The sequence below is a fragment of the Oryctolagus cuniculus genome, chromosome 4, assembly GCF_964237555.1.
Source record: "Oryctolagus cuniculus chromosome 4, mOryCun1.1, whole genome shotgun sequence".
NCBI classification, from domain to species: domain Eukaryota; kingdom Metazoa; phylum Chordata; class Mammalia; order Lagomorpha; family Leporidae; genus Oryctolagus; species Oryctolagus cuniculus.
The window spans coordinates 80,106,172-80,119,965 of NC_091435.1; the positions used below are offsets into that span (position 1 = coordinate 80,106,172).

The 13,794-nt window shown below is 40.3% G+C and overlaps 1 protein-coding gene across 5 annotated transcripts in view; it reads right to left on the bottom strand.

Annotated features, from left to right (window-relative positions):
* Positions 1–13,794, bottom strand: part of CCDC14 (coiled-coil domain containing 14) — a 69,369-nt gene extending 55,575 nt beyond the window's left edge. For 4 of the 5 annotated variants that reach the window (XR_007924641.2, XR_007924642.2, XR_007924640.2 and 1 more), the window contains exons 1-5: positions 13,582–13,794; positions 4,398–4,453; positions 4,004–4,076; positions 3,691–3,760; positions 3,482–3,601 (exon numbers count right to left, since the gene is read on the bottom strand). Coding sequence is in view for 1 of the 5 variants with exons in the window: in XM_051859251.2 (XP_051715211.1) it covers positions 3,482–3,601; positions 3,691–3,760; positions 4,004–4,076; positions 4,398–4,453; positions 13,582–13,755 (493 nt within the window). In the remaining 4 variants the exon portion in view is untranslated. The remainder of the gene's footprint in view (positions 1–3,481; positions 3,602–3,690; positions 3,761–4,003; positions 4,077–4,397; positions 4,454–13,581) is intronic. The other variant, XM_070072227.1, reaches the window with a different exon arrangement.

The following is a 13,794-nucleotide window of genomic DNA, read 5'->3' on the forward strand; positions in this document are numbered from 1 at the left end:
TATTATACACTATCAAAACAGCAGACTTCCCAAGGTCAGTATTCCTTAGCTGAAACCTAAACCAACAGTATGCTTAGCATCCCTCTGGGTCCATCACATCAGCCCAAATGCAACTGGGTACAAGGGAGAACCAATGCAAATATACTCTGCTTGCTGTAATATGAATAATTAAGTTCTTTGTCTCTGACCCTGAAATTTTGTGTCTTCTGCCAGCATCAACACAGTATGACCAACTTACTAGCCTGTGAGAATAAAAATCAAATACCAGACCTGATATACATCAATAGGGCTTCAGTTTGTCTTAATCCCATGAGAGTTTTGGCAAATTAAGGAAAGGAAGAAGCATTAAGTCAGAGTATTTATTCCTGCTCCCTATCTATGAGGTCACCTTGGGCTGGCTTTGTCCATTCAATGAAGCTCACTCTTCTCAAGAAAGTCTACAGTATAAAACAGTTTCTATTTCTGAGTCTAGTAACTTCTCCCTCTCCTAATCCCTTAAGCCCTAGTGCTGACAACAGCTCTGCTACTGCTACTAGCACTAGCTAGCACAAACCCTTGTGGTTTTCCTATATCCTATTCATACCTTTGTAATGAATCCCCCCCCCCCTCTCTTTATCTTGAGTAATGCCATCTGTTTCTTCCTGTAACTATAACCGAGGCAGTTCAGTCAGGATCCAGTGAGTTGCTACCATGACACCGTAAGCCATATATATCCCAAATGATAGTTCTCTGAGGAAGGATGCCATGGATAAGAAACTACCTGCCTTGAGACAAAACTGGGAAACTGGAAGGATAGGTGTTACCCCTCATTTATTTGTCTGTTGGGCCCCAATAAACAGGCCTCTGCTTTAAGAGTTAACATCAGGGCTTAGTACACTTCTACTTAAAAGACCAGATAGTAAATATTTTAGGCTTAGCAGGCCAGATGGTCTCTATCACAACTACTCAACACTACCACTGCAGTACAAAAGCAGCTATAGAAAACAGATGAATAAGTTAGTAAAGCTGTATTCTAATAAAACTCTATTTATAAAAGAAAATAACTACACATTATTTATAAAATAAAACTGGCTAATGTGTGCTGACTCCTGGTTCAAACCAATGTTGCTTAATAGAAATACAAACATAATACAAACCACATATGTAATTTTAAACTTCCAGTAGCCATATTAAAAAGTAAAAATAGGTAAACTTATTTTTAAAACATCTTATTTAAAATAATGTTGAAAATATTAGTATCTCAGCATGTAATAAAGATTTGATATTTTTAATATTAAATCTTCTAAATTCAGCATGCATTTTACAGAAAGCACCTCTCAATATGGATGCTAAATTTTCATCAAATACCTCATCTGTATTCAGATTTAACAAAATTTACAATTGAAATTACAGATCTACATATCCCAGTTATTCCAAACACACTTAAAATTTTTATAACTGGATACAGTATCAGTTTTCAAACTTAAATATAAATTCATTAACAATTCAACTCCTGGGTTATGCTAGTCATTTTGAAGTGCTCAATAGCCATATGTGGCTAGAGGCTACCATCCTGAATACTGCAGGTGAGGATGATATGAGGGTAAGTATGATTGGCCCCCAAGATGGGTTATGAAGGACTTAAGTTACGGTCTTAAGTTAGAGAACAATCTCTAGACCTATAAACGCTCTATCCTCATTTTTCTCTTTGCTTGGATCTTGGTCTCTTAATATCCAGGGTTACTGTCCTAGACAATTTTCTAAATCCCATATCTTACCTAAGTGAAATCTAAATATGTACTGTAGTGCTGGCATTTCTGACTCAAATGCACTTTAGAACTAGTCAGTCTAATTCTTGTCTTTCTGAATTTCCACTTGAGCTTTATCTCCATTTGGGTTCATGTTGTTCTACAGGGCCCCTAAAGGGCAACGTTATCAGAACTTGCTTGTTCTAAACTGTTTGCTGAATGATTACATGTAATTACTAGGATGTAAAACATGAACACATTCACTGTCAATCAGGTGCAGGCTCTCTTTCCTTATCTATGCAACTTGAAATTTCACCTTTTGTACCATGTATACCCACTGTATTGTTGAACAAGTGGAATTCCTCAATCAGCTTGGGATATACATAAGGTACTTCAAAGAGTTCAAGGAAAAGCTAAATTAAAAGTAATGTGCATTTTCCACAAACAAAAATCCTTAATTTTATTTGAGAAGTAGAGATAGTTTCCATCTTCCAGTTTCCTCCCCAAAAACCCACAAAGGCTAGGGATTGGGCCAGGGCCAGAGCTAGAAGCCAGGAACTCAAACAGGTCTTCCATATAGGTGACGGGAACCCAATTACTCGATCCACTCTGGCTATTTTCTAGGTCCTGCACTGATGGGAAGCTGGAGTCAGAGCCAGAGCTGTGAATCAAACCCAGGCACACCAATGTGAAGCAAGCACATTCATTTCTGAACCAAAAGCTTGCTCCCCACCACAAACTACTTGAAGTACCCTTGTATGTAAAAATAATTTTAAGGGGCTGGCGTTGTGATGCAGAGGGTAATGCTATTGCCTACAGTGCCAGCATCCCATACGCATGTTGGTTGGAGTCCTGGCTGCTCCACTTCCAAACCAACTCTCTGCTATGATCTGGGAAAGCAGAAGATGGCCCAAGTCCTTGGGTCCCTGCACCCGCGTGAGAGATCCAGAAGAAGCTCCTGGCTCCTGCTTCAGATCAGGCCAGCTTCAGCCACTGTGGTCATTTTGGAAGTGAACCAGCAGATGAAAGATTCTCACTCTCTCTCTCTCTCTGCCTCTCTAACTCTGCATTTCAAATAAATAAGTAAATCTTTAAAACAAATGGCAAAGGAAACAAAAAATAACTAGATACCTCTCAAATGTCATTCTGAGTTTGAACTTTTTCTCAGACAAAACCTCGATATAGTCTCCTTTTCTTCTTAGGAGAGTGATGGTAAACAAAGTGACTATACAGAAAATAGAAGCTGAATACACAAAGAGAAGCCTAGGGGCTTACACTGTGGCATAGTGGGATAAGCTACCACCAGCAATGCCAGCATCCCATACTAGAGCACCAGTTCAAGCTCCGGCTGCTCTGCTTCCAATCCAGCTCCCTGCTAATGTGCCTGGGAAAGCCGCAGAAGATGGCCTGGGTACTTGGGCCCTTGTCACCCACGTGGAAGACCCAGATGGAGTTCTAGGCTCCTGGCTTCGGCCTGGCCCAGTGCCAGCATTGTGGCCATTTGGGAGTGAACCAGCAGGATGAACCTCTCTCCCTCTCCCTCCTAACTATGCCTTTCAAATAAATAAATATTTAAAAAACAAAAGAGAACATAAGCACATATAAAGCCAAATAACCAATATATTAAGAACATAAGCACATACAAAGCCAAATACCCAATACATTATTGAAATGAAAGACAAAAACATAATCTGATAATTCATGAAAGTCCCATAATTAAGAATTATTTTTAAATAAGAAGAAAAAGTACTTACACATTTCTTTCTGGACTAAAGGAATAGTATGTTTGTCCTGTCCTTTTTTTTTAGATCCGCATCTTTTCCCTTCTAAAGTTCTAGAATTATATCTATTTTCTGAATATGCTGTTTCTGTACCTATAATTAAAACAAAATAGTCATTAACATTAAAGAACTACTTAACTGAGAAAAGGTGATCAGTAAAGAAACATCTTAAAAAATAAGACCTGAATCTTCATTTCTCATAATGTCCCGCAGCAAAGAAGCACAGCCGTCAAGCCCTTGTACGGTTTCAGTCTATAAGAAGAAAGTAATTCAAAGTACATTTGCACATAAAATGGGAGTGAAGGGAAAAAATTACTACGGATTTTAAATTTTTTTATACACAAGGAATTTATTGGTAGAAAATGTTTTAAAGCAAATCTTCATATTTCCTTAGGACAATTAATATTTTATCTTTGCATTTTATTCCCATTTCTCAGATTTTACCTGAGGACTAATTAAAATAGTATGCATTCTATCTATTCAATTTAATCTTACCTGACTTTCTGAATCAGAATGGATGGGATAGCCAGAATCTGCATTAAAACGTGCTATTTTTCTTAAATGGGTCCTAAAAAACAAGTTTGTTAATAGTCATGAATACTAATTTTTTTCACAAAATATATTAGTAAGAGATCATCTTCTTTCAAGTAAAGATCAGAAAAGGAAGTTTGTCCAATCATGTATAAGATGGATTTATATAGGACATTATTAAAATTGTTTTAAGACTGTTAAAAACACTAAAATAATTAACATGGATAGATATGAAATATGACTCCCCAGAGCTTGTGAAGGTAAAAGCTCATCTAGTATTCCGGGGTAGGTGAAATGTAGTCCAGCCCAAGGGTCTGAATTGAGATTTCCTTAAGTTACAAACTTTTTGAGTTCTTACCCTTTCCTTCCATTTGTTAATTTAGCAGGTCCAGTGTGCCTTCCTGAAGATGACACCTATGACATAATGTGTTATATTATTGTACAAGTATTTTTCTCATATTTTCTGCATTATCTTGACAAAACATGAAAAGTCATTTTTCCCCCTTCATTTTCTCAACCTGAAACTCTTCATCCCTCAAATGGTAACTTCCTTTACTCCCACCCTCCCTGCTGCTGGTAACACCATTCAACTTTCTATGAATTTATCTACCCTAGGAGACTCATAAGTGGAAGTGCACAGTATTATCCTTTTGTGCCTGGCTGATTTCACTACTAGTGGTGTAGTATGTGTCAAAATTTTCCTTCTTGGGGCCAGCGCAGTGATGCAGCACGTTAGAGCCCCAGCCCGCAGTGGCAGCATCCCATGTGGGCACTGGTTCAAGTCCAGGATACTCCACTTCTGATCCAGCTCTCTGCTATGGCCTGGGAAAACAGTGAAAATGGCCCAAGTCCTTGGGCCCCTGCTCCTGCATGGGAGACCCAGAGGAGGCTCCAGGATCCTGGCTTCAGATTAGCTCAGCTCCAGTCGTGGTAGCCATTTGGGGAGTGAACCAGCAGATGGAAGACCTCTCTGCCTCTGCTTCTGTGTAGCTCTGGCTTTCAAAGAAATAAATAAATCTTAAAAAAAAAGTAGCTTTAGAAAGCAGCATTGCTATATTGAGTTTAAAGAGAAAGTGAGAGTGAAATATAAAGAGGAAAGGTTGAGTTTTTATGTGCTGGTCTTGTCAGACATTCTAAAGAACAAGGATCATTGAAACTGAGTTATGAATTCTTTCCTGTATTTTCAACTGTGTTTCAGAGATTTTGGAGAATATAGAACATGTTTAGGGATCAAATATTATCCAATCTTAATATTAGTAGTTACTTCTGATTTAAAATAATATCTCAATTCCTTTTTCAACTTAAATAGATTTAAGGAACAAATATATATGTTGTTTGCTCAATATTTTATATAGGATAAATTTATTATGAAGGGTTAAATTATAATTGTGGGCTTTAGAATATATCACGTTTATAAAAAATAAACAACATGGTATATACATACAATAGAATAATGCTCAGCCTTAAAAGGAACTGCAGGTGGCAGCTTTACCCACTAAGCCAGAGTGCCGGCCTCACCAATTTTAAAAGTAACCCAAGTTACCTGTTGTGTAGGAAAAAGGAAAAAATATTAATTTGTTCTTAAATACACTCAGTATCTTGGAATTATGGAAGAAACAGTTAAGTGTGCTTGCCTTTGGGGATGGAAAATGACTTCCTGGGGGACAGAGGAAGGCAGCTTTTCCATGGTTTATGTTTTTATATCTAATAATGATACATAAGATAAATATAATCTCTATTCAAAATACAGCTTTTAAAATTTTAAAAAAATATTTATTTATTTATTTGAAAGGCAGAGTTATAGGAAGAGAGGGGGTGAGGTGGGGAAGGGAGAGAGGGAGAGAGGGAGAGAGGGAGAGAGGGAGTGAGGGAGAGAAAGAGAGATTTTCCATCCACTGGTTCACTCCTCAAATGGCTACAATGGCTAGAGCTGGGCCAGTTGGAAGCCAGAAGCTGGAAGCCAAGAGCCAGGAGCTTCCTCCAGGTCTCCCAGATGGGTGCAGGAACCAAGTATTGGGCCATCCTCTGCTGCCCTCCCAGGTACATCAACAGGGAGCTGGATCACAAGTAAAAAAGCCAGGACTTGAACCGGCACCCATTTGGGGTGCTGGCATCACAGGCAGTGGCTTTACCATTTTACCACAATGCTAGCTCCTCAAAATACAGCTTTTTAAAAGACATGATTTCTTCTCAGTAGAACACAGCAAAAATACAGAGTAGAGCAGGCACTAGAATCAGTGTCTCCCTAAACATTTTCAAAAACGTATTTATTCATGCTCCTCTTCCATTTTGCATCATTTTCACCTATTCCAGTTACTCAACAACTTACTAAAATGACTAAGAAAGTTCATCTTTATGGGTTGTTCATAACCTAGCGTCAAAAACAATGGTATCCAAGCAGAGAGAAGTCAATTCATAGGAGTTTGTGGGCTTTAGAATGTGATGGCCCTGGTGTGTGCTCTTGTTCTGCCTTTCACTAGGATTTGAGAAATGCCAAACCTGCTTCTTGAGGCCTCAGCCTTATCATCTGTAAATAGGATTTTATGATTTACGTATGACAGACAGCATTGCATGGGAGCTACCAGGGCAGATTCTGAAACCAGAGTGACTGGAGTTGATTTGCTGCTGCCATTCACAATGCACCTCGGGGAAATTTCCTCCATGACCGCCTCAGTGTTCTCATCTGTAAAGTGGGTCCCTTGGAGGCTTTGCTATGCATTAAATGAGTCAACATTCGTAAAGGACTTCAAATTGTGCCTGGAATAAAGCAAGCGGTCAGTATATTCTAGAAATTAATATGGGCTGATAAATATCTTGACTCCATATCCTTGTGTTAGGATGTGTTGATCTGAACTCAGAGAAATGTCTGTGGCGTAAGGCCCAAAACTAATGAATATTGGTTTACCATCCCCTGAAACTGCTGTGCCAGACAAAAGTTGGATTAACTATGCATAAGCATTGCAGATGATATCTGTGTTTCTAATCCATGATATAAATTGTTGCTCAACCTGCATAAGTGTCTGTTGTGAAGGCCTATGCATTACTATGAGGGTCTTAAGTAACCAAAATGATAGACTTGAGATCCGTGCTCAGCCATAAGGACTAATTCAGTACTAATCTAGTACCTAAAATGTAATGCATTAAAGTGAAATGGACATTTTGAGATTCGATGGTTGTTTATAGCCCTGTCTCTTCCACTGAGGAACAGTGTGTTTTTCTTTTTTTTCTCTCCTTCATACTATTTGTTGAACTCCTACTTAGTGTAAGGTTAACTATACAATCATTAAGTAAACTGAAAATGGATCTGTGTAAAAATTAAGAGTGGGAATGTGGGAGGAAGGAGGAAGAAGGATTGGAGAGTAGGCAGGAGGGTAGGGTGGGAAGTTTCACTGTGTCCCTAAATCTGTATACATGAAATACATGAAGCTTGTATAACTTTAATAAAGTTAAAAAAAAAAGACATGAATTCTCTCTCTGTGTAACTCAAATAAATAAATAAAAAGATGTGAGTTAAAGTCCCCAATCCCTCATTCACATTCCTCTCCAGATGTAGTCAGTATTAGCAGTTTCATTTATGATTTTTCTTCATAGGTTTTACAGATTTCATCCCAAGATAGCTTTTTTACTAACTACTAAAATTTCTGAAATTATGTAACATTCTGTTATTAGCTTGAATAAATACTCCCTTCTTGTAAGAATGATACTGAGAATATGTTTTTAAAAATTGTGTTGGTAAGTGTTATACTTCTTGAGATAACTTGGAATACAATGGAGAGTCATGAAGTCGGAGTAAGAACATAGTAGATATTGTCTAAGATAGTTCCACTGGTCTCTGCACCACATTCTTATGGTCTTTCCCTGTGATATCTTGGTTGGAACCATAATAAAAAATCTAAATCACAGTGCTGATATAACCCAGATTGATCCCCAAAACAACTAGCACGATTACTGTCTTTCAAAAACATTTTCAAAGAAACACTGAGATAAATGCATGGCATGATCATAAGCTTCTAAGGTAGTATTTCCCCAAAAAACATACACATAAGGCACAGAAAATTATCCATGATCAAAGCACCTTGAAATAGTAACTATCATAAAGCAACATTTCCTTCTATTTTTAAAAAATTTTTTGCTTTGAAATAATAGTACAATGAAATCCTGCATATGCTTCATGCAATTTCACAATCCTTGACATTTTATATTTGCCATGTTCTCTCTCAATATATGCTCACAGCGTTATTTTTTGTCTGAACCATTTCAGAATAAGTTTCAGACATAATACTCCTTTACTCCTATATATTTCCTAAGAACAAGGCCATTCTATAAAGTAACATAATTATCAAATCATGAAATTAATACTGATATAGTACTATGATCTATATACAGACCTTATTCATATGTTGTCAATTATCCCAATACTGTCCTTTACAGGAAAAACACTCTAGTCTACGTCCAACCCAGAATCATACACACACTAAGTTGTCAGAGCTCTTTAGTCTCCTTTATTCTGGAACAGCTGTTCAGGCTGCCACTCATTATTTTATAACCCTTACAAATTTAAGGGGTACAGAGTCTATTTAGACTCACATTGCACTTTTGAGGCAGGAATACAAAAACAAGAGATGTTGCGTCCTTCTTAATGAGTAGACACATGATGCCAGCTTGCCCTGTTACTGTACTGGGGATGTAAACTTTCTTATTTAAGGTAGTGTCTGCCAGGTTCTTCACTGTAAGGCTTCTATTTTTATTAAGTATTTTATGGAGACTGCATTATGCAAGATATCCGACTCATCAAACTTTCACTCATGGTTTCAGCATCCACTGATAATTCTTGTCTGAATCAATTCTGTCAAGCGTTGATTGCATTTTTTTTTTTGACAGGCAGAGTGGACAGTGAGGTGGGGGGGTCTTCCTTTTCCGTTGGTTCACCCTCCAATGGCTGCTGTGGCCAGCGCGCTGCAGCCGGCACACCGCGCTGATCCGAAGCCAGGAGCCAGGTGCTTCCTCCTGGTCTCCCATGCGGGTGCAGGGCCCAAGGACTTGGGCCATCCTCCACTGCACTCCCGGGCCAAGCAGAGAGCTGGACTGGAAGACAGAATCCGGCGCCCTGACTGGGACTAGAACCCGGTGTGCCGGCACTGCAAGGCAGAGGTTCAGCCTATTGAGCCGCGGTGCCGGCCCAAGCGTTGGCTTTCTAACTACACCATTCCTTCCATGTTCACATGTTGGCATTCAACTCTAGGAAAGCAATTTCCTTTCTTCCTCATTTATTTATTGGCTTGGATTCACTGTTTTCCAGTTTAAATGCTAATGATCTATTGTTATCACTATTTATTCTGATACTCAAATTGTCTCAGATTTGGTCAGTGGGTGCCCCTTCAAAGTTGGCTCCAGTATCACGTAACATGTTCCTATAATTTTTTGAACTGTTCCTTTCTTCAACAGGTGCTCCAGGAACTTTTTAAATGACGTAAGAATATTTAACATGAGATCTACCTTAACAAAATATAGTATTTACTATAGGCATGATGTTGTACAGTCAGTCTCTATAACTTACTCAGCCTGTATAACTGAAACTTTATTTCCACTGAATGTTTTCCCTCCCCAGCCCTTAGCAATCAACATTCCACTCTTTGCTTCTGAGTTTGACTAGATTAGATATCTCATATAGACAGAATCATGCAGTCTAACTCCTTCTGTGACTAGTTTAGTTAGCATAATATCCTCAAATGGCCCATCCTTGTTGTTAAGGCAGGATTTCCTTATTTTTAAAGGCTGCATAATATTCCACTGTATGTATACATCTATTTTTCTTTATCCATTCATCTGTAGATGAACACTCAGGTTGTTTCCATAGCTTGGCTATTGTGAATAATGCTGCAATGAACATGAGAGTACAAGTATTTCTTTGATCCAGATTTCAATTCTTTGGATAAATACCCAGAATGGTTTGCTGGATCATATATGATAGCTCCAATTTTAGTTTTCTGAAGGGCCTCCACACTATTTTCCATAGCAGCTAATTCTCATTCCCACCAAGGGTTCAGGTGTTTCAATTTTTCTACTCTCATGAAAACTTAAAAAAAAAAAAAAAAAGGTCATACTAACAGGCATTAGGTGATATCTCACTGTAGTTTTGAGAATTTTTTTCTTATACTTATTGGCTACTTATATGTCTTTTTTGGAGAAATATCTACTCAAATCCTTTGCTCATTTAATTAGGTTATTTTTATTTTGCTATTGAGTTGAGTTTATATATTTTGGATATTAACTACTCTTTCTTATGCTGAGCAGAAACTTTTTAGCTTGATGTATCTGGGCTCATTTTTACAGTTCCCCTGTTTCAGTTTAGGAGTTAGCCATTTTCCCAGGAAGCTATGGTACTTCTAGTGGGCAATGGTATTTAGAAAACAAAATCTAGGCACTGGATACATTTTTTGCTACTACAGCTTCCAATATTTTTACATGCACCTTTTCTACTTAGCCATAATGACTAGTAATTTTGAATACTTATAATTTTGAAACTTGTGGTTTTTTTTTTACTTTTAAATCTTTGTCCACATTAACATTTAAAACTTGTTAATGGCTTCATATTTCATTGGGTGGAATATGCTTCATAATTTTCAAAATTAAACAGTTATGAGCACTTGGTCTACTAATTAAGACATCAGTTAAGACATCTATGTTCCCTACTGGAGTGCCTGGTTTTGATTCCTGGCTCTGCTTCCCATTCCAGCTTCCCACTAATGCAGATCCTGGGAGGCAGCAATAATGGCTCAAAGTAATTGGGTCTGGGCCATCCACATGAGAGACCTGGACTGAGCTTCTGGCTCCAGCCTTGGCTACGGCAGGCAGCTGGGGTATATAACAGCAAATGGGGGTACTTTCTCTCTCTCTGCCTCTTAAAACTAACAACAGACCTGAAACAAACCTTTCTATATACTGAGAACAGCCTTTTCATATCTAGGACTAAATGCACTGGTGAAAGATTATTAACAGTTTAATGGCCATTGATACAAACTATAAAACTTCTCTTCAAATGGAGTATCCCGGGACCAGTGCGCTGTGGCATAGTGGGTAAAGCTGCTGCCTATAGTGCTGGCATCCCATATGGGCACTGGTTCAAGTCCTGGCTGCTCCATTTCTGATCCAGCTCTCTGCTATGGCCTGGGAAAGCAGTAGAAGATGGCCCAAGTCCTTGGACCTTGCCCAGAGGAAGCTCCTGGCTCCTGGCTTTGGATCTGCGTAGCTCCAGCTGTTGAGGCCAACTGGGGAGTGAACCAACAGATGAAGACCTCTCTCTCTGCCTCTCCTTCTCTGACTGACTTTCAAATAAAATAAAAATAAAAAAAAAAAAAAAAAAGGAAGTACCCCAAGGGCTGGCACTGTGATGTAGCAGGTTGTCACTGCCTGTGACATTGCCTTCCCATATGAGCACCAGTTCAAGTCCTGGCTTCTCTACTTCCAATCCAGATCCCTGCTAATGGCCTGGGAAAAGTAGCAGTTGATGGCACAAATATTTAGGCCTCGGCACCCAAGTAGAAGACCCAGATGAAGCTCCAGGCTTCAGCCTGGCCCCGCCCTGGCCATTGCACCCATCTGGGGAGTGAATCAGCGGATGTTCACTCTCTCTTTTCTCTCTCTCTTTCAAATAAATGAATAAAAATCTTTAAAAATACAAAAGGAGTACCCCAGATCATATAAGAATTTGTTTATTTCATACTTCCACTGGGTATTATCCTTAAATTTTGAGTATTGCTATTTAAGAATATAAATACTTCTCAGTAGTGCAAGATATTACTTTTGTACAATTATTTAAATTATACTTAAAGCCTTTCATTTCTAATTAATCTACACCCTTTCAGATGTCATGATTTCTGTGACATGAGAACCTCACAGAAGTCCAAAGAAGGTGGCTTGTGCAAAGTGTTACATTTACTAAGTACGGCAGTGTAGTGTTTAAAAGAAGAATGGACTCCAGGACCAGCTATGTGAGCCTGAATTCTGTTTCTACAGCTAAGCAGCTGTGTAACTTTAAGGAAGCTATTTGAACTCTATATTCCCCAATTTCCCTTTTCATAAAGTGGGAATAGCATTGTTACCTCATAAAGCTACTATTTAGATTAAATGAGTTATTACATGTAATATATTAGAATAGAGTAGTACCTGCCAAACAGTAAGAGCTATCTAAATGTTAGCAGCTATTATTACCATTAGCAGGGTAGCACACTAGCTGTTTCCAAGGGGACTACATTTTGTTGCATGTCTATGCCAGCTGTGTGACAGGCTTTACCAGCTTCTCTCATTTCATCTCCCCAATTCTTGGAGTGAACATTTTATATCTAGTTATACCTATTTTATAGCTGAGGGATGAGTAGTGGTAGAAAGGGAATCTGAACCTGCAGGTGACTGATGACAAAAACCCTGGTTTTCCTCCTTGTTGAATGCACAAATTCTGTTTCACTCAATGGAAGACAAAGATCGGCGAGGGTGGGGTCAGTCTAGAAGTCTTCATGAGGAAAGGAAATATCAAGCCAGGTCATGAAATAACCCCAAGATTCACATTAGTGGAGAAGAGAGCATTACAGATGTGTTGATAAATTAAGGAAGACATGGGAGAGGAGGAGTTGCCCACAGATACGGACAGAAAGACCTCTTGAAGTAGGTCTGTGAGAAATAGTTGATTCATTTATTGAAAATCTATCATGGGCCAGGTGCTTCCCAGGCCTTGAAGATAAGGAGATAAGATAGTCTCCCAGTAGGTAGTTAAATTAAGCAATGTCTCTTGCCTGGAGTGATCTGATAGAGGTTATTACAGGGTGCTAAAAGGGGGAGCACCCAGCCGCTGGAGATGTGAGGGAGCCAGGCAAGCCTTGGAGGGGTGAGCTGGAGAGTGGCGCCATTCGCCATTCGGCACGGAAGGGCACTCCAGGCTGAGCAGAGAGGGAGAAGGCAGGGCAGCAGCAGGGGGCGTGGCACAGCCAGGGCACCTCGAGCAGAGGTGAGCCGTGCTGGGCCTCACTGGAATGGGGCAAGAGCTGACTGTTGTCACGGCTAAGAGCGGGCTTCACCCTGACAAAAGGACGCGTTCCCGTGTCGGATTTTAAGCGGAGCCATTCACTCACAACCGGGGCAAGCATTTGAGAGGGGGATGGATAAATGCAGAGGTACTACCTGGGAGACTTTTAAAAAATGAAACGCAACTGGGGCACCAGTGAGGGCCAAGGCCTGGATCTGACGTATCCGTGTCCTGAAGCCAGCGGTGGATGAGCCACGAGACCCGGTGGCCAAGGCCGGTACTCGAACTCGCGCCTGCCCGAAGGCACCGCTCTGGAGGGCTATGCCGCTTCCAAAATTTGTCCAAGAACAGAGCCAGTATCTTAGAGAGGGAAGATCAAGTGTCTCCTCACGGCCCTGGCCCGGCATTTTCAACGCCGCCGCGTTCGTTTTTATTTTCTCCAAGCAGTTTTAAACGACCCCGGCCCGAGGACTCCCTCAGTCCCTCCCGCACAGAGAGGGCTTCTCGGGCCCGCCGCCCTCACCTGGCCTGCTCGAGTTCCGGACCTGACCATCTCTCGCAGCCTAACAGCAGCCCCGACGCACGGCAGCGAGGACGCACGGCGAAAAGAATTAACCGCCACAGACTCCCGGCCCTCCTCGGCCCGCCCCCCGAGCTTCCGCTTCCGGGAAGGATCCCGCCGCGCTCCGCGCCGCATCTCCTCCCGCGCGACGCCGCCGCCGCCGCCGCCGCCCCC